This window comes from Vicugna pacos, chromosome 14, assembly GCF_048564905.1.
Source record: "Vicugna pacos chromosome 14, VicPac4, whole genome shotgun sequence".
Classification (NCBI taxonomy): Eukaryota; Metazoa; Chordata; class Mammalia; order Artiodactyla; family Camelidae; genus Vicugna; species Vicugna pacos.
In genome coordinates, this window is record NC_133000.1 from 27,758,551 (window position 1) to 27,786,550 (window position 28,000).

The window sequence follows — 28,000 nt, forward strand, 5'->3', positions numbered from 1 at the left end:
TATTTTATTTTTTTACTGCTGTTCTGATTGGGTGATTTTCATTATTTAATCTTCCAGATTCATTATTGTGCATTATTTATTATTTAGTCTGCTATTTCTTGCCTTTAGCTCGGCTTTCATCTTGGCAGTTGAGTTTTCTGATTTTAATTGGCTACTTTTTATAGTTTCTAGTTCCTTTTTGTAGTCATCTGCATTTCTGTCAGTAACCTCTCTTAATTCCTTCAGTGCTTTTATCATCTCCTTTTTGAACTCAAGTTCTGGTAGACTGTAGAGGTCTATTTCATTGTTTGTTCTTTCAGGGTATTTCTCTTGTTCTTTTAATTAAAAGTTGTTCCTCAGCTTCTTCATTTTACTTATATTTCTCTAACCCTGTGAATTTAGGAGTAACAGTTTTCTGCTTTGTTCTTGAAGGGCTACTTTTTTGTGGAAACATTCCTGTATAGTCTATGTGTGTCTAATATTTTTGTTGCAAGGGTTGTTTTTATTATGGATGACTGCCATGTCTTTCCTCCATGTATTGGCTGTTATCCCCTTGATTAGGTGTGTGACTGGTTTTGTGGTGACCAGAGCCTACCCTGAATGTTGAGCAGGGCTTCCTCTTTGTTCTGTGATTGTCTTAGCCTTGTCAGGGGCTGGGTCTGCTCCCCTGTTGTTGGAGTAGAAATCCAAGATCCATTTCTGAGCTGTGGTTCATGGTGGGTAGGAATAGAGTGCTTCTGCTGGGAGAGCAGCCGCTGAGTATCCCTCCTCAGGAGCTGTCCACCAGGAAGTGCCCTCCATGGTGTTATCTGTCACCCATTGTGTGAGCTCACAAAGCACACTTTGTTGGTGCTGCCTTTGGCCCCACCCCCACCGCAGGAATGCCGGCAACCTGCCCTAGTGTCCCTTATGTGCTGTCTTCACAAGGGTACCAGGGCAGGTCCATTGATGTCAGGCACTAGGACCCACTGTAGTCACTTGTGGTCACACTTGGAGCCACAGTTGTCTATAGGGTCAAACCAGACTTCAGCCCTGCCTCTGCATGCATACCCCAACTGTTAATACCAGACTTACCCTTTGAAGCTTTGCTTTTACTTGTAATTGTCTCATAATATCGATAGTACTGAATTCATCTATTGCCTCTGCTGGATATATTCAAAGTAATATCATATAGTTTCTGAAAGATAGTACCTAATAATTCCCAAACTGTTTTGAGCTTTTAGAGTGTAGAATAATTAGATGATCTTCTAAGGTGACTACTTTGATTCTACTTGGATGTTATACTTTCAGCCTAGAGTGAGAGACTGTAGACCCTGTATAGATCAACCATTAAGCAAACAAGATAAATAATACTCACTCTGAAAAAGATGGCATTAGTTATCTACTGAAACCAGCTAATTTAAGAGTGCTTTTAAGTGTTTTATCAAGAATAGGCAACTTTCCAATGTTCTATCCAGAGACTGGGGTAAAGATTTAAGAAAAGCATTGGCTATAACTGTTTCAAGAAATCATAATCTTAATAGCATTTTAATGATGTTTTAGAGGTAAACTGTCAATATCATTTAAAATATTCCTCATGATATGTAGCCTCCTCTCAAGTTTTTTTCCCATAGAGGGATTCGAGCATTTGGGACAATGCTCCTTCTTCCTGCTGACTGCTATGACTAGTTCAGCTCTTTCTGCCCTCTCAACTAGTATATTGTAACAACATCCAAATTAGTCTCCTTTTCTTAAGTCTTATTCCTTTTAAACTTGTCATTGAAACTGCCACCACTGTGATCTTGGTTTTAGAGCATGTCATTCTTCCTAGTTAAAACCTTTCACCTGCAGCCTCTAGCTTGTGTATAGAGGCGCTGTCTGCTAGCCCTTAACTTCTTGTCCTATTGGTTGACCTTTCTTGTCGCATCATGCCACAATTAATTTAAAACAGTCATTTCTTACACTCTCTTCATGTTTTATGTCTCTGTAACTTTCCTTGAAACAACTCAGTTCTTAACTTGGCAAAATGCTCTTCATCCTTGAAGACTGTATCCATTATCATCTGCCCCAAGAAGCTTTTCCTGAACTCCTCAGCCTTATTAAGTGCTATGTCACTACACCTTTATTGCAGTACGTTACACATTGTATAGAAGTCAGTTTTTTTACAGAAGTTGTCTTTATTAAACTGTAAGTTTCTGAAAGGATGCCAGCTTATTTGTTTTCCTAGGATATATTGTGACTGTTTGTCATTGTTGAACTTACCTGAACTGACATAATTATCTGAGAAGCTTACAATTGAAACGTAGGTCCAATGTACAGAGCACAGAAATGTAAGGCTAAGAAATAAAGGAAGAAGGGAGAGAGGTGGAATGTATATTAAGAACTCTAAGATATGGAAAATTCTAGCATGGTATCTCTAGCTAGCATCCAGACCATGGATTAACTTAGTAACTTTTGTAATATGAAGTATATTAGTTAATCAGTGAAAACGGATTCTTTCCTGGTATACCCAAGGTAACCACTATCTTAGGAGGATGTAGAGAATAAGAATTTTTATTGCCTTTAGCATTTTCTGATTTTGGTGAGCCTGTTTATGTTGCTGAACTCAGGTTCAGCCGCTCTTCGCTCAAAAGCCAATACTTGAGAGACAAGTTTTGTGTAAAAGGCAAGATAACTTTGTTGAGGAATCTGGCCATCCTGGGGAGAAGTTAGACTCATGTCCCCCAAACCAACTCCTCATTGCTGGTCAGGGAGCAACAGCTTTTAAAGGGGAGTTTCAGGGATGTACAGGCAGTGGGGTGGGGGGGGGATGGTTCATTCAGAATAGCACAGTCAGCTGTGATAGTCATCATGAAATTGGTCATGTGGTGGTCTGATCAGTGTCATCTTGATTTTTTTTTTTAAACTTGTTTTTTTTTTTCAGGGAGTAGGCAATTAAGTTTATTTATTTGATCTTTTCAGTGGAGGTACTGGGGATTGAAACCAGGACCTCAGGCATGCTAGGCATGTGCTCTGCCACTTAAGCTATACCCTCCCCCTTGATTGTCTTAAGTACAATTAATCTTCAGCTCCAAACCTTCAACTTCAGGGTGAGTTTGCTCCCATTTTCTTGAGGCCAGCTCTTGGAGTTGTGTAAGAAGGGGCAGCTTATGTCATGGCTACAGTCTGGTCATCATTTGGTTCACTTCTGCCTGGTGGGGGTTTCAGTATCTGCAAAACATCTCAAGGATATGGCCCAGAATGTTATCTAAAGCACTTGAGAAGAAACTAAAGGTCCTTGACTTTACTTAATGGCTAAACTGTTATTTTGTCTTGCTTGACTATTTTCCTTTGTTTTTGCATTTTCTCATTTCTCTGATTAAATTTATTCTTTGGCTGAAGTTTTTCTATAGATAAGAGGCAGTGGAGGACATGGGTGGTGGGGGTGACTGTCCTGGGACGGTCACGTAGGATCCTGTTCCCTTACCTTAAGAGATACTGTTAGAGTAGATAGTGTTACGGTAAAGCATCCAACTGCCCTAATTTGAAGGAAATATTCCTTAATAGTAAATAGTTTTTTGTTTCCATTTCATGTTCACTAAGCAACATTCAGACCTATAATTTGAGCCCTGAATGGGTTGACCTATAGTGGAAGGAGTACTCCAATCAGCTGACCTACTCCCAGTTACTGTAACAGATATATTTTTAAATTGTAGTTATTATATAAATTGCTTCTGGAGTTTGTTAATGTGCATTAGTTCTAGGAGCCGAGTAACACTGGGTAAACTGATGAAATAAAAGTGTCTGGTCTTACAATGTTTCAAATCCTATAAATCCTGGATATAATAATGTACTTACTTCTTACTTGACAGCCTTACTTCACCACAGCTGCCTGTATGACTGCAGTAATGAGCCTTTTTCTTTGAGGCTTATTTTTGCCATATATTTCTGTTTTTCGCATAAATTGCTCCATAATTCTATATTCTGGTTAGTACATAAAAATTGTCTTACTAATGTTAGTCAAAGGGCTTCAATAGCTAACAACAAAACATAATACTAATTCTTTTTACATCCATTATCATGTGAATATTCTTTACTAACCCTCTTAGTTCTGTCTTGAAATCTTATTATAGCCTTAAAGGGCTCAGAATATGTCAGAAATCATATAAGTAAGAGAGTTTCTCTCTTTTTCTTAGCCAATTTATGATTATCCAAAGGTAAGTTTTCTTTCTTAAAAATATTATTCTTTTAAAATTATTTTCTTTAAGATATTGTATATTTCAAAGTTGCTAAGAAAGCAAAATTTTAAAAGTCCTCATGATAAGAAAAAAATTTTGTGACTGTGGTGATGGACACTAACTGCACTTACTGTGATCATTTCATGATACATATGCATAACAAATCGTTGTGTTGTACCTCTAAAATTAATAAAGTGATATGTGTCAATCATTTCACAATAAAAATTTAAAAATGAGCTTTCAAAAATATTAACATAGTAACATTTTAAGTATTTACATTTCCATCAAATAGTACGCTTTGTAGACAAATGTTGATCATCATATTTAAAACTCTGTTCTGTCTCCTCAGTTTTACCGAGCAGAAGTTGAAGCTCTTCATTCTTCGGGTATGACAGCAGTTGTTAAATTCGTTGATTATGGAAACTATGAAGAGGTGCTACTGAGCAACATCAGGCCCCTTCAGACAGAGGCGTGGGTACGTGACTCACATTCTGTGCAGATGCTTAGGCTGTTTTGAAGCAAATGTGTAGCCCTAAAAGATTAGTCACAGTAATACAAAATTTGCCAGTAAAGGTATTTTGAATTTGCTTAAAACTGGCTACTCCTGAAGTAAGATTTTAATTTAATAATTACACTGAACTACAATAAAAATGAATACATTAGAGTTGCTTTTCTTGTATAATGCTTTGTTATATTATGCTTTGGAAATAAGTGCCCTTATTTATATGTTTGCCAAAAATATGTATGTGTTTTTATGAGTTTTTATGCTTATTTTCTTTCCCAGTTTGTTACTTTAAATTTGACTAAATTTTGTCCAGCAGTTGTCAAATTTAAATCTCTGTTGGATATGTGTATATTTATTATTTTAGTTACATGTAAAATTAAGAAAAACACTTTAAATTATATATGAACTCATACTGCATTTACCACACATATATTTATATGTATGTGCAGATTAAGTTTAAATATCTTTGTTTAAGAATTATTTGATTAATTTTGTTGCCAAATGTTACGTCAAAGCTGTGATGATTTTGTTAATGTGATTTGGAACATATTGGCCTCATGAAGTCCATTTTGTGCAGGACTTATGTGACTTTACATAGATAGATTCTCAGCTTCATTTAAGCAAAAACAGGACAAGTCATATTAGAATTCATTTCATAAAATTTTCTTTCATTTCTTTCTCTTATTTGTGGATAGCTGTTACTAAACTTACCACTAGAAGCCTAGTTTGTTGCTATTTCCCTAAAGTATAAAGCATACTAGGACACCATATAATCTTGACAGTAGCTGTCATCAGAGAAGCATACATTGGTTTCTCATGAGCTGCTTTTTGTTTAGTTTAGTTTTGGTCTTTCTACATTTTTCTGTCATGACCTCAGTGTACCACCCACTGAAAAAAAGAAGATAAATAAAACAACAAGAAACCTAGTAGCAGTAATCATGTTTGGGGCCATGGTCCTTTATTCTTTACCTTTTTATTCTAGAAAAATGATCATTTTCTAGATAAGTTATTGTTTCATCTTTCACAGTATAACATTACTAATGGTCTGTGTGTTTACCTAGAAGATCCTTTCCTTCACTCTCACTCTCTAAAGTTCAGCTGCTTTTTCCCTAAAAGACTGAAATAACATCAATATCTAATTTATGCCTTTTCTTAGAGAAACTTGATATATCTGTATCTTTTGCCTTTTTGATTCCCATATGATGACTATTTTATTCTGTTTTTTCCATAATACTCACACCTTAATCTAGTTTTGATGCTAAAAGTATTTATTGAGACTATATTCCTAGAAGTTGAGCCCTGGTTTGCTAATCATCATGTGATCCCAGTGTTTTTGCCATTATGGTCAGAGAGTCAAAATAACATTTTTACACTTAGAGTTTTTAAAAAAAATTTTAAGAGATTTAATAAGAGATTAATTTTATTCTTTTCTCCCTGAAGAAAAATTTTAAGTTTCCTTCCTTACTTTCTTCTCTACTTCCTTTTTCTGTTCCAGAGTGGGTGTAACTGATGAGCATGTTTCTCATTCCTCACTGTAACTCTTCCATTCAGAGGTGTTTGGTACTGAAGTTATCATTTTCTTTCTATTGTCAGTGACTTTTCCTTTTTCCCCCTTAATAGTCCTCATTGCTTTATTATTGATTTTAGGTCTTTGTAAGCTTAGTTGGACAATAAATTTATCACGTACCACAGCCCATGTAGTGATTCTGAACCATGGCAGTACTTTCATATTCTCCCTACCTATTTGTGAATTCTCATCTTGGCTTCATTGTGCTGTTTTTTTTTTTTTTTAACCTATTTACTTTTTCTGTAGTCAACTTAAAAGTCTTTTGTAAGATACTTGAAATATTTTGCTAGCAGGAAGAAGCAGGAGAATGTTACTAAACCTTTTGGAGATTTTGGGATTTCTTTTCGCCTATTTGCAAATAATCAAAGGATTGTTGATGTTTTATGATTTTACATAAATTAATATAAAAATATTTTTGGATTATGAACACTGTTATTGAGGATAAAAGATCATCCTATCTTCTTTATCTGCATAAATAATTGACTTAGTTGTAGAAGCAGTTCCTTCTTGATACATAAAAGCCACTGGCTTAACGTATCTTCACCCTTCTCCATTTTTAAAAACAATGTACGTGTAAAAAGCCTCTGAAGGAAAACAGTCTATGTGACTCTCAGTACATTTAGGGTAGAATTAGTGTAGAGTTTTCTTAGCCTCTGAGAGTACTGATGTTGGGGGTCTGTGAGCACTTTTTCTTTTTGTAACTGGGGAATTGTAACAAGTTTTAAGTTAATTAAAGTAAAACATTTGCTATACTAATAAGGTAACTCTAACTGATAAATCGTACTGGAAAAATTAAAGAGCTGCAAAGATATAGCGAGGTTGTTAGAAGCCTGAGCACAATTATTCACTCACACTATGGATTGTGTATTTTTAATTTTTTAAACTCTTGGGCTACATATGTACATTACTATTTTAATTGTGAAGTGATATTTTATACTTTATTAAGGTTTATGTTTGTTATTGGCACAAGATTTTGGAAAACCGCTTGTTTTCCTAAATGTAGCAATGATCACAAATAGAATTTTTTTTTAAATAATTTGCAGGAAGAATAACCAAAAAGCCTGCATATGAACCAAAACCTTTACAGAAATCAATTTCCTATATTATCTCTTACAGGTGTAAGGATAAATTATTAAATAAAAAGCATGAAAATATTGAGGGACCCAATGAGTAAGTTAATAGTGTCTAATAAGGAAAATTAAAATAAAAATCAAGTTAGTAGTTTAAATCTAAGTGTTAATATTTTTCTCATAAAGTTTAAGAATTACTTGCCTAAATCTGTCTGTAGACAAATTTCTATTTTCCCCTTCTCTCTGGATAAACCTTTTTACTTCCAGAACATACTACTCAGTGATGATCTTTTAGATGATGAAATTTTATGTTCTTATTAAGACTAGATACTTTATTTTCTCCAAAATTATCTACAAACTTTTTGTTATGTCATCTTTGATTTTTTTTTTGTTCTAGTTAGATTTAACCTGGTTCTTTTAACTATGGTAAAATATTCTGTCTTGATTTTAGTGTCTTTATTAGAGTGAACTCTAATTATCACACATAATGTGAGATTCACAGCTCATTCTTAACTGAATAAATGCTCCAGTTTTCTCCTTTGTATATGCAGGATTTTCCTTATTTTACCAAAGTAGGTGAAGCCCTATGGGATCTCATATTATTTGCAAAACTATGTAAGGAGAAAACCATAATATGATTTTATGTTTCTGACCACTGTGTGGGAGAACATTAGGGGCAAAGGAAACCTGCTCTTTGTGTTCCCTGCAGGCCGTTTCCATATTGGCTCCTTTTAACTCTAAAACAGTACCCAAAACCAGTAAAAAGATGCCACAGGCAATTTGGAATTACTGTAAAATACCCTGGCACTGCTGCTCTGACAAATCTGTTGTGTTTTTAGAGTGCTGTTCTTCTGAATTACTTTTCTAAACCTGGAAAGATAGCGTCAGTCCTGATTTTCCGATAATATTTATGACTTGTATTCTACTGAGACTTTTATATCCCAAGAAATGTTTTAGAACATGCTGGCTTCTAAGCTTTCTTTTTAAAATTTCATAGTATTTGCTTTTCAGTATCAGGAAGTTATCTTTGTTCGGCTGTTGTTCCAACTAGAAAAACTGGGATTATGTAGGTAATGATTAGTTCTAAGACCGTAGCATATGCAGCATATTGGGCGGTAATTGTGGAAAGTGACTGATGGATTACTGTTGCCTTTCAGATGATTGTTTTATCTTAAATCTTTTTCTGTAGCATAACCATTTATTCAGCAGATATTCATTGCACATCTGTTAGCTGCTAGGCAATATTCTAGGTGAGAGGTATATATAGGTAGGCAAAGTACACAAAAGTCCTGCCCACTGCACAAAGTTAGAAAGACATAGTTATGTGAAACAAACTTAAGTATCTCATGAGTCTGGATTCTTAACTCTTGAAGCTTTAAAATATAAGTGGAAAAATGTCTTGTTTACTGAAGTTTTAATTTAAATAATATTTAGGCCTTTATTTCACCTTATTTGAAGATAAAATTATTGTGGAAGAAGAAAGTGTGATTTAATGAATTTTATCTATTTAAAGTTTCTTACCTATTTTATCTACTTAAAAAATAAAAACTTTTTAAGTGGATTTGGGCTTCTTTTTAAAATAATTATAACATATATTTTTCAGTTTTAGCATACTTTAAAAAAAGAACTATCAATGTCAAGTTTTACTTTTGAAGTAACTTTGTGCAAAATTTAGTTTATAATGACATCCTGGGAAGAACTTTTGAAAGTTACCTTTTTAAATTCAAATAATGTTCATAAAAAGCCATAAGTTACTTTACTACTAATAAACGTATTAAAGAGAATCATAACCACCCCAAAAAAACAACCCCTAGCCTATTTAATAAGGAAGGAGACTGAGATTTGTAGTATGTAAATTAATGAGTTTAAATGAATCTTAAATGTATTAGAACAAGGTCATGTTAGTAATTTTAATGACATAGTGATAAAGTTAGGCTATATCTCGTTTGTATTTGATAGGAAAAAATCATAATAGATATTAAAAAGAGGATGATTGTTAGAGAAACCATTTAACTTCAAAGGGAATTTAGAATTATGTAACAGTGAGGTTCTGCCAATTAGTATCTAGTAAAACGTATAGGCACTATTTGATCATAGTCCAGAAGGTTTTTCACTTTTTGCTGATAAATTCTTAAATAAGTTAATGAGTATAATTTATCATACTTAAATTTCTGCACTGAAAGGGTAATCTGGGTGAGGTCAGTGCAATACTGAAATGCATTTTCTCCCACTTACGCGCATTTGGGGCACTTTCCTTTGGGGACTGTCATAGAGGCTGTGCTCACTTTCTTTGCAATGTAAACAGGGAGTAAATGAGAAGGAAACTACAGCTAGTTTAGCCCCGTTTAAGGACATAAATTTGAAGTCATGGGAGATGGAATTAGGGGGATTCCATGCAATATCTTTAAGTTTTGTTTTAATAAAGTTTGGTTGTATTGAGGTGGTTTATTTATTTCTTAATACATCACCCAGTTTTTCACAATCCCATAGGAGGTTGTGGATTATACAAAAGGACTTTACTGGAGGTATGAAAGCTGCTGACATAGAGGGAGAAATGATTCATTCATAAATGCATGCCATATACATAGATATACCAACTTAAATACTGTTGGCATCTATCCCCAAATCCCAAATTCAGTTTGTGATAGCTAAACCTAAGAGATTATTATGAAAATCTTGAGATCTAGTTTTGACCTGGCTTCATTATTCAATAGAGACATTTTATTTCACCATTTAAATTAATACCAAGAGAATAGTACGCTATTTTAAGAACCTTAAGTATAGAAGTTTTGCTTGAATTTTGCTATCTGATGATTTAATGTATTATAATCTATTCAGAAGAACTGTATATAAAAACATCTTTGAAAGGTTTCTGGGTAATCTGAGTTTTCCTTTACTGAGCAATGAAAGTACATCATATTATTGTTTCATGTTCCTTTTCACTGAAGGTAAAATAACTCCCGAAGTGAAGTAACATGGTAGGGTGTTCCCTAAGGTGTGCTGTCTTTCTGATTTGTTTCTAACTTTAATTACAGTTCATAAAACAGTTTAAGCCTTATATTATTTAAATATTAAGTATTAACTTGACATAACTGTTTGAAAAACTACAATGTTCCTTTTATAAACGTGAATAATACCAGTAGGTATTATGTTAGTCTTTTACCCTCTAAATCTCCTCTTTATTAGTAGCAACTTAAAGTATGGACTCCTGAATTATGGTGCTGGTTAATTAAGAAGTAAATTCAAGGTGCTTTAGATTTATGCTGAATATTGTATAATTTTGATTTTTTCTTCAAAGTAGTCTTAAGGAGGCATCATGGGTGTGACCTACAGCTGAAGGGGGTTGGGATTGTCAGGTGAACTTATTTTTTCCTTTGATATTTTTGATTCAGTAGACCCGAGGTTTGTTCTCTTTGAAGTGTAAATTTTATTTTTTCATTTACTTCACTTATTGGGACTTTTGAAACTAATTCAAACTGCACTGAATTTTACCATTCCTTTGCATATATATGCAGAAGACTTGGAAATATACTCATTGCACAGGAAATAAAGTAGTAAAATAAACGAACCTGAGGAATATTTATGTTTTGTTTTATTTCTTGTTTCCAAAGATGTTAATCTGATGTTGGGCATGTGTCTTGACTAGGCATTCATGTCAGTATATTTTAAAGAATTTTATAAAACTGTAGATTCATCCTTCTTGAATTAAAAAAAAAATCAGTGCACACAGTTCTGTTTTAGTTTCTAGTGAACTTCTGAGCCTTTTCCATCTGTACCTATAACAGCAGAAAAATATGTGCCACCACCATAGACTTCATTCCCTTTCAGATGGAGCTCTTGCAATGCATCTTTCTACTTCTGAGGTCGGTGGTTGTGAACCTTGATGGTGATGGACTAACAGGGGGCTTACGGTACATACTTGATTCACACCATAGTGACTTGTCATGTCCACTTTCTTTTTTAATCTTACATGACCATTTGTGTGTCTCTACTTAATACTGTTTTTCTGTATTCTTGCTTTTGTTACTTTATTAGTCATCTCTTTTTGTTCTATTTCTTAAACATCATTGTATCCTTTTGACTTTGTCTTTTAAACTTTATGTTCTTTTTACCTTAATGGGTGGTATCTCTTGATGCATATGGACCACCCTTCCTACTGATCCTGATTTCCTGAACTTTACTGGACCTATGCTATTTATTCCAGAATCATGTGCAGTAGGCTTCACTATCACAACTCTAGGAAAAGAGTGGAGTTAATCTGTCTCCTTGTGAGAAGCACTCTGGTGTTAGTGCCATTAAATTTGGGAACTACTGGCCAGAGTTTTATACCTTAGCTTGAAATAACTCCCTTAGTGGCTTGTCATTGACTGTGAGCTCCATTTGGAAGGGAAAGGAAGTATTGCAACAGTGAGTACATCTTATTTGCCTTAAAATATATATGTAGTTTATTAAGAATAAACATAAGCAGCTCCGATCATCATAAGAAATAAAAAGTCACTTTTTTTGTGTGCATACTTTTTCATGCCTGGTCTGTCTAGCTCAGGGTTTTCTAAAGTGTGTTCTGAGGATGTTAGTTCTGCTTCCTGGTTAAATAAATTTGAATTTATTTTTGATTACAGAGCTTTTTTGAGCCAGTTATCAGGTTAATATGTATTTTAAATCTCCAAGAAACAGACATATATAGTGTATATTGTTTCACAAACTTACATGCTTATGGAAGTTTTTTTTTTCCTGTATAAAACCTGTTATAGAAAGTCTACAGGAGGTACTTTGAAAAATATCATAGCTCTTTTCTTATTTTCTTTCTAGTTTTCAAATTTCCCATTTTTAAAATAGGGTGAAGATTTATCTTCAGAATACGTTATTTTGGATGTTCAACTTCTTAGCAATATAATATTGTATTTCTATGTTACAAATAGAGACTGAGGCAGTTTCTCCTTAAATATGTTCCAAGATTCTTTACCTTTCATGAAAAGAGGACAAAATATATTCCTGAAATTTTATGTCTCTTCTAAGTACTTATGCCGTTAGTAATAGTGTTTCATTAGATAGAAATAAAATTGAGGTCTTCTTTTACATGTAGTTATACACAACTCACTGGTCTTTTAATTTCATTTTAACTCTAATTCTGGAAACTTTAATTTATTGTTAACATTTGAAACTGTCATTTATGAAGACTCCCATTATAGCTTTTGTAATATTGCTGGGTTTTTTTCTGTAATTCTTGCCTAATAACCCACATGACATTCATATGTTCCAACAGTAAGTCATTTTCATCATTTGTTTGGGTATTGTATTTATTATTCTCTAATAATCTAGTATAAAGCAAAATCTGAAATCCCTTTTTTTTTAATTAAGCTGACATTGGCTACTGAATCAAAAGAAAGTGTCAAAGCAAGTTAATTCCACCAAGTATATGGGCATTCTTAAATGACTAAGAGGACTCCTGAAAGACTAAAAATTCTGTTTTGTTTCAACATTTGTATTGTTCCTTTACTAATTATTCTGAAGCCTTTCAGTAATATTGTTTGAACTATTAAAAGCTTATTAAAAGCCTTGAAGAAAACAAACTCTTAAACTTAACTGCTCTTGCTCTCTGTTCTTGTTTTCCTGGTAACAGTTACTAAGATGAGTTGATAATCTTGGATCCTACTCCAGAGCTCACTTGAGGTCTGGAGGGGAAATTTTCTTATTTTAAGAAACATGTCCTTTCCAGACACTTATAATTATAAACAAGGATAGAATGTATGGTTGGATAATAGCTAATGAAATTGCAAAAGAACTCTATACATAAGCAGTAGATATATACTGTAAGTACCATCTCTTTTAGAGCTTGAGGAGATCTGATTTTAAGTGAGCACATGAACTACCTTGGTAGCTGAAACAGTGGAAGGAGATCAGTAATTGTTTGTTGAATGATTAATGTAGTTCTGGTGGTCACCTTTATTACTGAAGAGTCCTCCAGACAAGAAGCCTGAGTGTAACAGTTTAATATGATAGTTTTTCCACAGATATTCTTTGAGTGCTTTTTGTAACAAAGCTACTTTAGAAAATAGATTGGCCTATGTACCTAAGGGATTAAAAGAATATAAGAGAAGATAAATTCCCTTCCTTCCAGAAGCCACTGAATAAATATTAATATAATCTCTATCAGACTGAGATGGTTCCCATCTGGGAACCGTCGTTGGCATGGTTCTTGATGACAATTTTATTATGCATGTTAAATGAGTGGGATAGTGTGAAGGAAATAAGTGGGGAAGGCCACAATTGACTTTTTAAAACTAGCATTAACTTTAACAACTTTTTATTGGAATTTTTATTTTACCTGAAGTGTGCTCATTTTTTTTCCCCAGATCATGTGAGTGGGAAATTAGGGTCAACCCACCCGTTCATGCTTAACCAAGAGCTTATTATACAAAGTAAGATGTTAGAAGTCAGTTAAATTCTGTTTCAGTATGCTTCAAGTTTTTAAATTGATGGACTTGTTTTTAATGTTGGTAGCTATTTTGGGTACTGTTTAATGAATGATTTAGGAGAATATAATGAGCATTTCACCTTAAAAAGTCTTGAGTAAGTAAATAAGGCTTAAAATAATGTGGAGAAAAATATTCTAGTGTATTTTTTTCCTCATAAGGTGATCAGGTAATACAAATCTTATTAAGAATTTCTGAATTTGAGCATCAATACCCAAATGAATGTTATTCTTAATTAGATTTTTAAAATATGGAATTGAAATCTTAAAGCAGAGAGAAAAGGGAACCAGATCAAGAACCTGAGAGCTACTAGTACTGAAATTTTTAAATCTATTTTAGGTAATCTCTTTTTTTTTCCTCTTCTTTTTCTTGGTTCTCTTTCTCTTCCTTTCTTCTTCCTCCTATCCAAGGCTTCTCCTTCTTGTCATCTTCCTTTTTTATTTTGTTTTATGTCTTAGTGTTTGCCTTTTTGTTCATCTTACAGATTTCAAGGGGCTTTTAACTATTAGACTGGAAATGTTCCATCCCAACCAGGACTGATGCGCAGATGAAATCTGGTTAAATGGAGCATCTTTTAAAGTTCAGAAGGCCTCTGAAAGCTTGGGCACAAATAAAGATAGCCCTGCTTGATCTTTTATGTGCCCTGATTAGTGTTAATGCTTACTTAGCACCTGGCCTTACTGACAATACTTCTCATAAATGGAAAGACTGTTAGAGACTGAGATGTATTGGAGCTGATTACAAAATGATCTGGCAATGATAAAACATTGGTCACATGCCCAGTCCACTTAAATTGTACCCTTGTATCCCTACGCCATAAGCAAAGCAAAGAAAAAATTCTCATTGACTGTGTCTAAAACTTACTAGAAATGTGAATGGTCAAGAAGAGAAGTTAAAATATGTAATTCCCTAAGAAAAATTAAGGATCTATATAAGAAACTAGAGACTGGAAACTCTAAGTTTGTTAGAGAAAATTAATTATAAAAGGCTATAATAAAACCATTTTAGATATAATTTAGAAACGAATACAAGATTTATATTTCAAGAAGATGATACACACATTTTCCTGTTGATTTGTTGAAAATACTTAAAATTGGCTATGAAAAGACTGAATATTCTATTCATTCTAATGATTATAATTGCTTTAATGAAAACAGTGACTGGGGGAATATGATTAAGATAGAAAAAAAGTGGCCATAGAATAGATTAAACTTAGGTTTGATATCTTGGTTCGTAAGTATTTTTCAAAATAATTTTTATAAGGATATAATTTAAAAGGTTTGACTGAAACTACTAAACCAGAAATTTTTAAACAAACTGCTTTAAGTAATTTCAATTATAAAAACAAGTTTTGCTTTCTGAAATGAGAATCACTATGCTTGGAAATTCCAGTAAATTTCACATAATGGCAAACTGCAGCCAAAACTGTTTGTTGCCTATTGCCATTCTTGGGCCCAAGGCTGAGAAACATCTTCAGATTCTGTGTGCTTTATCCTGAAAAAATTTGGTGAAAAGGGGTCACTGAGAGAGTTAAATGTCTGCTCTGCTTGGCCTTGGAAAGAAGGGGAGAGGGCAAGGCTGGTCTTGGGCAAATTACTTCCGCCTCCCTTTTTGCCCCTGCTTCAGCTCCAGGGGAGCTGGATATGCACAGGAGGAGTCAGAAGACCTGGGTCGAGTCCTGGCTCTGCCACTTACTACCTGTGTGACTTTGGGTAAGTTATTTAATGTCTCTGGGTCTCAGTTTCAGTGCAGGGTTGTTATGAAGATTAACTAATATGATCAATAGATATGTGTTTTATAAACTCTCAAAGTCTGTAGAAATTTAAAGTTTTATTATCATAACCAGCCTTCTTCCCAGTTCTTCTGTAATCTAGTATCCTTGGCTTTGCATTTTTAAAGCAGCCCGAAGTGACAACTCGTTTTGCTTCTCCCTGTGTCCTCCCCGTGTTGGAACTCTTACTCCTGTTCTCTGCATGCTTCAGACTTAAGTATTCTAAGAATAGAAAGCCAGGCTGGTCAGATTAATTTTCTCTATGGAGTGTGGATTACTGTTGCCTTTCCCACCCTTACCTTCTACTTTAATCGTCTCAAAATTACGCACTTAGAAACATCAACGAGTCTCTAACGCGTGGCAATTTGGACAGTGTTGGCAGAGGGAAGTCCCTTAAATCCTGTTACCCAGATCGCTTCTTTATTAGTTAGTAAGGTTGGTTGGGAAAATGGGAATATGATTGTGCCTCTTGTCCTTCCTTTTTCTCTGTGGGAAAGAAGATGGAAATAGTTCAAAGTTCTTCAGAAACCTCACTGAAAATCTAGATCCTTAACTTGAGGACTAATCATAGAGAGAAGAGACAAGGAGTTTAGTGGGCATTTCTTTGGTCAGCTCTTTGAGTTATGTCTGGCGTGGCCTCATCTTTGATTCTCAGTAAAGTAAGTTCTAGCCAACCCTCATCCAAACTGAATTTATGACACCTACTATCTTTCTGGGCGCTCAGTTGATAGAGGCTGCTTGGAACCAAGGAAGAAAGAGAATTTGCCTTCTGGATCACTTCTGGTTTCAGATTGAGGGATCTTTATGAGGGCATAAGAAGAGCTTATAGCTCTGCTTGATCCAACCCTCCCCCATAATCTAAATTCGGCTGTGTGTAAATAATAGTATAATAGCCACTTACGTGAACTGCTTGCCATTAACGCCTAATTACCATGGAGCACGATAACAGTTACTCGTGTCATGATCAGATTAACTTTTTAAAAATTTTTATTTATTTTATTTTACTTTTATAGCTTTGAACCCATGACTTATGCTCAATATGGTTTCTTGCTGAAGTAGCAGTGTCATCTTTCATAACTAAAAATTAGAAATATATCACTCTGTTAGTAATCAAATGCAAACTGAAACAATTAAGTACAGTGTTAAATGTGTGAGTTAATGGGAAAAATTAAATGATAATGTTCATGCTGGCAAAGATGCGGTGACATGAGCACTCACTCTCATACGTTGCTGATGGCCATGTAAATTGGTGTGATTGTTCTGACTTTCCAAGCCTTAAAAGTGTTCATGCTCTTTAAACTAGTAATCCCACAATTGTTCATCTCTGCTAGGGAAGGAACAAAGGAATAAGTGAATTTCTGAAGGATGATCATTGCAGCATTACAATAATGGGAAAAAAACCAGAAACTACCTAAATGCCTAACTATAAGAATGGTAGAATAAATCATCATCCATCAGCTGGGTGAATTATTTTACAGTTGTGATAAAAGATCATCATGAAGGCTGCAATATAATGGGAAATATATATAATGAGTGAAGAAAAGCAATTTATAGATTTGAGAATACACTCAAGGAAATGATAGTTTTAGTGTAGTAGAATTATGTACAATCTGTATATGTTTATGTGCATATTTTTTTATTTTATAAACTTTCTGTAATTTTGTATTACATTTTTTATTTGAGAAAGTAACAAGAAAAATGAAATTAGCAAGAAGTTGATCGTGACTAGGGAATTTTAGTCTTAAGAAAAATCCCTAAAATTTGCACAAAGGGTCTGAAAATATGGGAGTTTAAAAAAGTAAGATAAATAAAAACATAACTTCTTAATTTTTGATTTTTTCTTTTTGCCGTCAGTGAGGGTAACAGCAACATGATTATGAATTTTCATGAAAAAATACCATTATCCTTGAACTTGTTCTTGTCTATAATTAGTAAATGAAATACTCTTCCAACCAAACCAATAGTCTTACCTATACAAAGTCTTACCATCTACTTTATCTATACAACCTACTTCCCAGTTTCTTACAAAATTCTCTCAATTGTACGGTCCCTAGAACATTTACACACCTTCAAAACTCAGTCTCTCTCAGGTGCTTACAGATGCACAGCAAAATACATTTCTCTTATGAAATGTTTATTTACTCTGTACTGGCATACCTTATTTTATTGCATTTTACTTTATTACACTTTGCAGATACTGCATTTTTCACAAATTGGAGGTTTGTGACAACCCTGTGTCAAACAAGTCTACTTGCATCATTTTTCCAACAGCATTTGCTCAGTTCCTGTCTCTGTGTCACATTTTGGCAATCCTTACAATATTCCAAACTTTCTCATTATTATTATATTTGTTATGGTGATCTATGATCAGTGATCTTTGATGTAACTATTGCAAAAAGATTTCAACTGGCTGAAGGCTCAGATGATGGTTAGCATTTTTTAGCAACAAAGTCGTTTTTATTTAAGATGTACACATTGTTTTTTTAGATATAATGCTATTGTACACTTAAAGCCTACCGTATAAGGTAAATATAACTTTTGATATGCACGGGGAAACCAAAAATTAGTGTGACTCGCTTTGTTGTGATATTGGCTTTATTGCAGGGGTTTGGAACCAAACCTGCAATATCTCACAGGTGTGCCTGTACTTACTTACCATTCATAATTGCAGGAAAATTTTAGTATATAATTATGATAGTTTGACTCATTGTCCCTGTTTCAGTTTTTGATACATTATTAAAATATTAAGTGTAAAGTGAAATTTTTATATGCTAGGTTTTCCTATTAACTTATAATTTCAAATATGTATTAATCTACTTCAAAAAACTTTTGAGCACTTATTATGTGACTTTTCTTTCCACCCAGAACAGTGCCCTGCACAACACATTTCCTTAAAATGATGGTGTGCTAGGCAGTGTGATAATGGGACAGTGAGACTGCATCAATGAGCAGTCTCCACACTGAAGGAGTCAGACTAGCGGAGGAGCCCAGCAAGGAAAGCACCTTCTGTTTATCATGAACAGAGAGTATAGATGGAGAGCGCTTAACTCAGTCAGGAACTGACTCATGGAAGAGACATCCGATTATAAAACAGTAATGTGCCATCGCACAAAATCTCTATCCCCTTTGCCCTGCCTTACTTTCTGCGTGTCCTGCCCCTGCCTCCAATCCCTAAGTGAAAGCATGTGAGAACTGGGACTTTGTCTCAGCTAATACTTCAGCATTCAGAGCAGTATGTGAAATGAAACATAAGGGGCTTTCAAGAAATACTTGTTAAATCTGAATGAATGAAGTTTAATGTGAGTCTTGAAAGTCCTGAAGGGCTTTAGGACTTAGCTTGAGAAAAGGAAGAAAGTGTGAGAATAGAGAAGACAGGAAAAATCTAAGGAGGGCCTAGTAGGGTGAGGTATTTTGGCAGCAGGATAGCTTGGGTATAGCAGATGTCAGTAGGTGAGGCTGGCTGCAAAGGCAGGTGGGGTCAAAGGATGAAGGGTGAGGTGGGTTATAGTAAGGAGCTGGAATATTATATTTCAGAATAGGAACCAATGGAGGACTTTAGGCAGGGGAGTGTCATCATGTGATTCTGCACTAAGAGAGTATTTCTTGTAGTATAGAAAATGGGATTCTGTGAAAGCTGAGCGTGGAGACCAGTTATTACAATAATTAAGGCAAGAGATGGGGACTTTGGAATCATCAGAGTCTAGGCAAAAAGTAAAGAATATGGGTGAGATTACCTAGAGAAAGCATGTAAAAAGAGAAAAGACAAGGACAGGTGTCAACTTCTGGGGACTTTTCACAGTTGAGAGGTGGGAAGGGACATTGAGAAGTTGTAGCCTGCGAGGACAAGGGGTTGGGCAGTGGGAGAGGGGTGCTTAATCTACCATATAAATTACTGGAAAGGTCAAGGAATAAGCATTGAAAAGCATGTATTGGATTTGGCAATCAACCGGTCACTGATGAATGTAGAAAGAACTTTCAATGGAATGGTCAATGTGTAAGGCAACTTGTAGTTTCTTGATAGTAAGTGGGAAATGAGCAAATGAAGTATAGACTACTAATAAGATCTTGGTTGTGAAGGTAAAGAGAATAGAAGATGAGAAGAAAAAGTAAAGGAGCTCAGGGTAAAAATCTAAGGATGTTTACATCAAAGGCAGAGTGAAGTAGAGAGAAAAGGAGAGGTTGTGAGAATAGATGTAAGGATTAAAAAAATCCAGACCATGGTGAGAAAGTGGGATACAATCACATGTGATGTAGGGTATATTGAGGAGTACTAGAGAGAAGAAGGAAGTAATTATAGGTGTGGATGAGGGTATGTTTGATTTCAGGGAATGAAGGTGAATAATTCTTCACTAATGAACTCTTCTCTGTCAAGTCAAAGCAGGTCATCTGTGGAAAGTAATGAGGTCAAGAATAGAGGAATTTTTTTAACATTTTTTTTGATTTATAATCATTTTACAATGTTGTGTCAAATTCCAGTGTAGAGCACAATGTTTCAATTATACATGAACATATATATATATATATGTTCATATATATATATATGTTCATATATATATATGTTTTCATTGTCACATTCCTTTCTCTGTGAGCTACCATAAGATCTTGTGTTATTTCCCTGTGCTATACAGTATAATCTTGTTTATCTAAAGAATACAGGAATTTTGAGTAGAGATGTAAAGATCTAGAAACTGCCGAGGGGAATGGGAGAGGGAGCCAACCAAGAATGCATTTATTCTCAGCAGTTTTCAACCCTTAGTAGAATTTATGTGTAGAGTATTCTGTGACAGTTCACACTCAGTATCTAGTCTTTTAGTAGCTGCAAGAAAAGTTTGTAAAGTAGATACACGAATGAGAAGAACTTTATATGTTTATTAATCAGAAACTAACTGTTAACCACTCAGCCAGTTTTCAGTAGAGGTTCTCATTAGGGACATGATATTTGAAAGCCTACACAGTCAGAATGACTATATTATTGCCCTAGGACCTCAGCAAAATTCAGTATTGGAAAATGCCCTGGAAGGTGATTTTAGGCTCTTGCTAGTACTAAGAATGTTAACAAAGTTTCAGGCCTTCTTGAGCTCATCTTAATGCCAGGTAATGGATGCATTAAATAAAACCGTTAATTAGGCATTTGAGCATTCTGAGACATATTGACTCTGTGTTTGGATGTGCACATGTGCAAGCATGTGAGGGATATCATTGTTTTAAAAGTTGTGATAGTCACTAAATTCTTCATTTAGAGTGGCTTATCTCAGTAAGAAGAGAAGAAAATAAGGTAGATTTTAAAACTGCTGTTTAATCTCTTAAGACTTTATCTATTAACTTTTCTATTAACTGACCCATTCACAAAGAAGAGTTTTTCCTAACATGGGGCACAGTTTTAAATAAAAAATTTTTTAAATGTTCACTATAATTTTTGCAGGGCAACTATAAAACAGTTGTCTACCACTAGCTATGAAATTATAAAACAAAATCTAAGTATGGAACCACTTAAGAACATATGTTGTTCACAATCATAGAGTTAATTTATAAGCTACCGTGGAAAATTCGTATTCTGCAGTTGAAGGGGATGGCCCATTATGGATACTAAATAACTTTCTAATTGCTGCCATACCAAAATGTTGATAAAGGTTCTGAAAAAAAAGCCTAAAAAACTATTTTCAACTTTTCCTAAGAGAGCTTAGGAAAGTAGTCTGTCTCAAAGTTTGTGCCACTGAATGTGATAACACTCATTAAATAGAGAAACAATACTATGAGATTTATCAAATTATGAAATGGGTGAGCATCCCTTTTTAAAATGTATTATAGTTATAAGTTCTTAGGTTAATTTAGGACTTGCCAATTACTCATACAAAAAAATTATTTGTATTCATCTAAGCCTCTGAGGATAAATATCTTGAAACATGTAATAGTTAATGTGAAGACTCTGGTGAGAAAATATTTGTGTTGGTGAATTTTACTGTTTTATTAGACTTTCCTTCTCATTAGTAATATTCTCAAGGGAGTTAATGCCCCAGTCTGTGGATACCAAGGGCGGATATTAACTTGGATGACTTTTATAAAGATAATTACCATAAGCCCTCTGTATCCGCAGGTTCCACCAATCGTGGGTCAAAAATATTTGGGGAAAAAAAAGCTGTAGAAAGTTCCAAAAAGCAAAACTTAACTTCAGTGCTTACAGGAGATTATTTACTTAGCATTTATATGCATTAGTTATTGTGAGTAATCTAGAGATGATTTAAAGTATATGGGAGGGTGTGCTTGGTTATATGCAAAATACTGTACCATTCTATATAAGGGACTTGAGCACTCACAGGTTTTGATATGGAGGGGCAGTCCTGGAACCAGTCCCCTGTGGGTATCAAAGGGCAAATGTACTGTATTTGGTAAGGTACTATTGCCTCTGGGTTCCTTTCTCCTGTGGAAGGAAAATGAACATGTTACTAATTGACCAGATTCTCAGCCTCACTCCTGCACTACATTGGTTATTAACAAATAATTGTAAAATCACTTTGTAAATGTAAAGTGCCACATAAAGGCTTGTTTAGCCTTATGTGTTCTCATCCTCTGTAACTCACTAGGATAATGCAGTCCAATTGCTTGATTCAAACCAAAAAAGAAGAAAAACTGTGTTGTATGTGGCATTATAAAGAACTTTACACTTGTGAAGTAGTAGTAATACCTCACTTTATGGAACAGTTAACTTTACACATAACATTACTCTAAGCTCTTTGCCTAACATTAATTCATTTAAAGTACAGTAGCTGCTTACTAGTGTAGCCATTTCAGGGGAGCTCATTCTCACATTGTCATTCAGGGTAGATGGTGCCCAAGTGGATAGCATTGTGGATAATGTGTGTTTTACAGTAAGAACTATAGCACCTAAATGATATCACATCTGTTTTGTTTTATTAATTTCATGATGTATTTAAAATGTAAATGGGATGGAAAGCACCTGATTTTGATCTACGTATATAAGCCTTGTTAAGAGTTTAGCGTGATCAGTAATTCTCTCCTTCAGCCTCTGCATCCACTGAGATGTGTGGAAAGAGCATGGATTTTAGAGTCCAACATAACCTGGGCAAGATACATAATCTTTTGGTTGTTGTAAGGAATACAGTAGCTGCTCAATAAGCATTTTGTTCATTATTGAGTGATTGAAATGCCTGGCACATAATTACTGTTGGTTTCATTTCTTTAGTTTTCCTTCAACTTTGGAAGTGCCTCAAAGTGATGTTTGTTGACCCTTGACCTCAGCAGCAATTACTGCTTGGAACTTCCAGATCAGGACTTGGGTATCCATCCCAAATTGTCCTCTTGGAAGGAAACCCAACTGCTTCTTTGTACCATCTTTTTCTTCAAATTAATTCTTTTTCCTTTTATATTTCCTGTTAAAATTTATTTTGTTTGAATGTTGCTAATATAATGAAATTCTATATTAGGACTCTTACAGTGTAGCCCTAATATAAAAATCCACAAATCTTTTAAACCAAACTATTTTTTCTCATAAAGGGAAAGAACTGTGATCTTTTAAGCTAATAGTACTGCCTGCAAAGTAATAAAATTTTCTATCATTTTGCTTATGAAAAACCATTTTCCTTCACACTTTTAAAATCGTATGGTTTGTAACAGCCTTCGTAAATTGGCGACTTCCATCCCAGCTCTGACACAAAGCTTTTCAGCCTGTCCTGCTGTCAGTGTACCTGCTGCTTGATATTGACAGGATTCTTGTCAAAACTGGGGTTTTGCATAAATTAGTATTTCACCCTAGACAAGCTTTTCCTTCTCATTTCAGTTCGGCTTTTAAAAGACTGTTGTGTTCTTATCCATAGATAACGAAGTGAAATCTGACTATGTGTCATACATCTTTTACTCTGAAGGGGTACCATGAATTTTCCTAGTCTTATTGATTTTTCATTAAGCCTTAATTAGTAATCCTCAGTTTTACCAATTCTTGTACAGTATAGACATCATCACTGATAGCCTGCTATCCCTTCCTTTTCATCCACGAGATCTATTTGACTTACTTTTTATTTTAATAAGCAGCTTACATTGTACATGGGGGAGAAAGTGAGAGGAAGCGGAGGGGGTTTTAAGTTGCATAAAGGGGTACACTTGAAATAATCTGACGGATAAACTTAGAATTTTCAAAGAGTTGTTTTACCTTAGTACTTTCCAGAAGGTACATATTAAGTATTTGAGAAAAATCTTTTGACTCTGTGACGCAGAGACTTCAGACCTTCCTGACTTGTTCTTGCTCTCATTGTTCCAGCTGTGGCTGAAGGAAAAGGAGAAAGAGCTCCATTCTTGAACAAGAATATTTACATATTCAGTGGGAACAAACATTTATTATGCTTTTCCTCTGGGTACGATGATGAGCAGACTACTCTCCAAAGAGTATATTTTCAGTTCCCCCAGCCTCTTTTGAACACTTCAGATGTTTCAGGTGTGGAATTAATTACATGTGACTAAAAACATAGTTCCTGAATTACAGTAAGCCTAGAAATAGTATTATTACTGCAAAATGTTTAATGACTTTAATTAAATCAAGTGATATATACTGTCTAATTACTCTTTACCTAAGTTGATGGAAATAAGTTTGTCTCCATTATTCTTGTAGAAAATCTTTGTGATACCTTTTTTCTTTCTTCAACCATCTAACCATCAAAAATGATTGAGAAGACAAGCTAAGCGTGGAAAGAAAATGACTTTTTTTAAAAAAAGCTAACTCCTTATATACTGAACATTTTGAAGTCTCAACATGAGGGAAAAAATTCATAAATTTGAGCATTTCAAGAGTAATTTATACTTATGTAACAGCAGGTTGATGTGTTATATCTTTACCAACTTACTGAAATAAATTAGAATAAATGAGACTGACGATGGGAGTTCTTTCTGTGCAAAACCTGGTTATAGTTGGAACACATACACCAGGCACCATGTGTAAGTCCTGACCTGCATTAACCTATTTAATATCTACAAGAACCCTTTGAAATGATTATTAGTATCCCTATTTTGCACACATGAAAAACTGCACAAGTTCAGAGCCATTAAGCAACTTGTGTAAAATCACTGGGCTAGTAAGCTGCAGAGCTGATATTTAGGTTTAACTTGCTGACAGTGTAGCACCTAATTCCACTTTACCTGTAAGTGGAGATAAATAATACCAACTTTCCTGAAGGTTTTGTGGAGTTTAATGAAATAATGTATATAAAAATTTCATCATAGCAGTAAGTTTGTACTCAGTATGTGGCATACTGTTTTGATACAGTATCTTTCAACCGTTTAGTTCATTCAGTCTTAGTTCTCACAAATTTAAAGAATTTTAAACAGAGCAGCAAAGATGTATGTGTGTAGAGGTATCAGCTAATAATTCTGGGGCTAGAAAATATTTTACATAGGGTAGAAAAGAACAATCTATTCCTTTAACCTACAATTCTGTTGCTAAAAGAGCTGAATCTTATACTGAGAATCTCTTTTTATCTTCTAAATTTCACTGGAATCTAGTTTCAAGATTGAATTACATTTTAGCCACCCATCTATGTTTTAGGTGGTAGTCCTCCAATTTCCACTATGCAAGGAAAAAAAAAAAAGGCTAACAAATTACCAAAATAACTTTTCAGAAAAATTGACCTAATATTATATAGTTATTCAGAACACACCAGTGATAAGACTGTAGCAAAATAGTATCTTTCACTAGTGCATGGACTTCAATTACAGTTAAATTTAAAACTTTATATTTAGATTGGGAAAATAATTCTCTTCAGATATAGAATTGAAAAGACCTGGGAGTTAGTTGCAGAGATTTTGCTTGATGACAGGTACAATATGAACAAGCAGTAATTGAGCAGCTGCTAAAATCATTAAAGCAAGGTCAGATTCACTAATAGATTTATATAGAGTTTGTTCAACATGTGAAATAATAGTATTATGTTCCAAGTAGACTATACTTGCAATGTTATTCTGAATACTAGCTTATATAGAATAATAAATATTAAAATATATAAAGGAAAAGATGACCAAGATGATGGGAGACTCTGGAAATAATGGTATTTGACAAATGATTCCAGGAACTGAGTCTTTTGATTTTAGAAAATAGAAGACTAAGGGAAGGTATAATACGTGTTTTAAAATAATTTAAAATCTTTCATATGGTGCAGGAAATAGGCTTAACTAGAAAGCCTAGGTAGTTTGCACTTCCTAGAGAAGGTTACAGAGGGGCAGGGTTGCCAGAGTTCCCTTCACCAAATTTGAAGGAGACAGGACATCACACCATCTGCCTGTGATGTGGAGGATGAACTTTGTACCTTGAAGTTCAGATCATTGATTCCTGGGGTACCTCGCATTTCTAAAACTACAGCTTTATTAACTAGCATGATAATTGCTAAGGACTTGCGAACATCTGTAATCTTTATGTTTTACTAAAGAGAAACAATTTTGGTTCACTGTGCAACGTTGTTAATATAGGTTGTTGGGTGTGAATGGGATTTAAATGTGAAAATGATGTTTGTTACATTGGGCGACTCTATCTACTGTAAGATTCAAAATTTTCATTCTTTTCTTGTCCATCTTATGTTCCTAAGGGAGTGAAAACATCAACAAATTATTTTATTTCTGCATTATTAGGTCTTGCAGTTTTTTTCTTACAGTTATATAAAGCATGTCAAGTCATCTCCCTTCCCTACTCCAAGACTCAGTACTTTTTAATGACAAAGATCTGGCCTGTATTTTATCAATTTGACATGGAGTTTTTCTAATTCTGTTTCTTAAATCTGTATTACAGATCACTGAAGCATACCAAAACTGCTTGTCTCAAACGGTCAGTTACATAAAATGTACTTGGCAGTTTTAGGATAAAAAGCAATCTGGCATCATGATGTAGTAATTATTACTTTCAGAGAAAGAATTAGTCAACCCATCTTAAAGTGTGTTATATTAGCTACCAGTTTAAGATGTAAAAATATAAATTAGGAGAGAGTGAAATGTTCACTTCTGATTAGTGGGCATAAGTTTTAACCATAAAATATTCTAAAACATACTTGCTTAACTAGCATATTTTGGGAAAGCAGTTGCTTTTGCGAAGATGATTGGTAAGCATTGATCTGAAAATTTATCAACAGGCAGAGATAGCATTTTTCATTATTAATCATCATTGCTATACTTCCATTTTTAAAATTGTGTTTCTAACTGATTTCTTTTTATGTCATTTGCTAAAATTTTAAGGGTATGATATAAAGGCAAGATGTTCTAAGAGGTTAATTATGTTAATTTATTTTTATCTTTTCCTTAAATATTCAGATTTTATGAAAATAGTGTCTATAACTTTTGATTGATCTTTTTCAGTAATATGTCCTTGCTGATTTTCTCCTCCTCTGTTCTGTTTGCCCTCTTTTTCTATACTTGAAAACAACCTCCTCCTAAAAGAAACAAAAACAGTGGTAACAATGGAATGATTTATAATGTGAAATGATTAGTTTTTGTGTATAGATTTTTTTTTAATTAATGAAGAAATAAAAAGAAAGCAGGTGGCAAGAATCTTTCTCCTTACATTGACTCTTTGATTTTCTTCAACGGCTTTTCCACTTTCCTTATCTGACCAAACCATACTTCCTGATTTTTAGCAAAAGCTATGAGTCTAGCTAGTTTAATTGAAGTAGACATGTATATATTATTGTCAAAGAATTCAGAATAATAGACAAATAATTCAGAATAATAGACAAAATCAATGGCTTATTTGCCTAACTCTTTATAGGTATTATCTCATATAATTTTCTTTGTAAACCTATGAGTTCATTACTGTTGTCTCTGTGAGGAAACAGATGTAGAGAAGTTGAGTAACACATCTAGAAAATGGTGGAATCTAAACTCAAGACCCCAGTCTGACTGAAGAGACTGAGGTCTTAAATACCAATGCCATAATGAAGTATCTCTCCAGAAAATCTTTGAGTAGGTTGACATCATTTGGCAAAGAAATATACTCCCTACCCTGACTTCTGGACAAGCTTTTGGAATCTGTTTAACCTTTGGCTTTAAAAGAGGTAATGACTGAGAGAGGTACACATTTTTGCAAGTCATATATTCATTCTTTGAACTTCACTATGGCATTTCAACAAAGATGGTGACCATTAAATGATGTTTATGCTAGCCTCAGGGCAGAACCATCTATTTATTTAAAATTAATCTTAAGCTGGCTATTAGAAAAAAATTTAAGAAAACTGTCTGAAGCAAGAAATATAAGTATACATTATGTGATGTCATGGAAAGAACTTTGGAGTTCTTTGGAGTGGATAGTTCAGGGGTCTTCCTGAAGCATGGCAAATTATATAACTTTGGGTGAGTTACTCCAAGCCTTCATTTATTTATTTATTTATTTTTACATTTTTTATTGATTCATAATCATTTTACAATGTTGTGTCAAATTCCAGTGTTCAGCACAATT

General features: G+C 34.1%; 1 protein-coding gene across 4 annotated transcripts in view; it reads left to right on the forward strand.

The window, feature by feature from the left end:
• Positions 1–28,000, forward strand: part of TDRD3 (tudor domain containing 3) — a 153,558-nt gene that overhangs the window by 113,577 nt on the left and 11,981 nt on the right. For 2 of the 4 annotated variants that reach the window (XM_072976644.1, XM_072976647.1), the window contains exons 12-13: positions 4,525–4,650; positions 15,417–15,502. In XM_072976644.1, the coding sequence (XP_072832745.1) occupies positions 4,525–4,650; positions 15,417–15,502 (212 nt within the window). The remainder of the gene's footprint in view (positions 1–4,524; positions 4,651–15,416; positions 15,503–28,000) is intronic. The other 2 variants (XM_072976648.1, XM_072976646.1) reach the window with 1 other exon arrangement.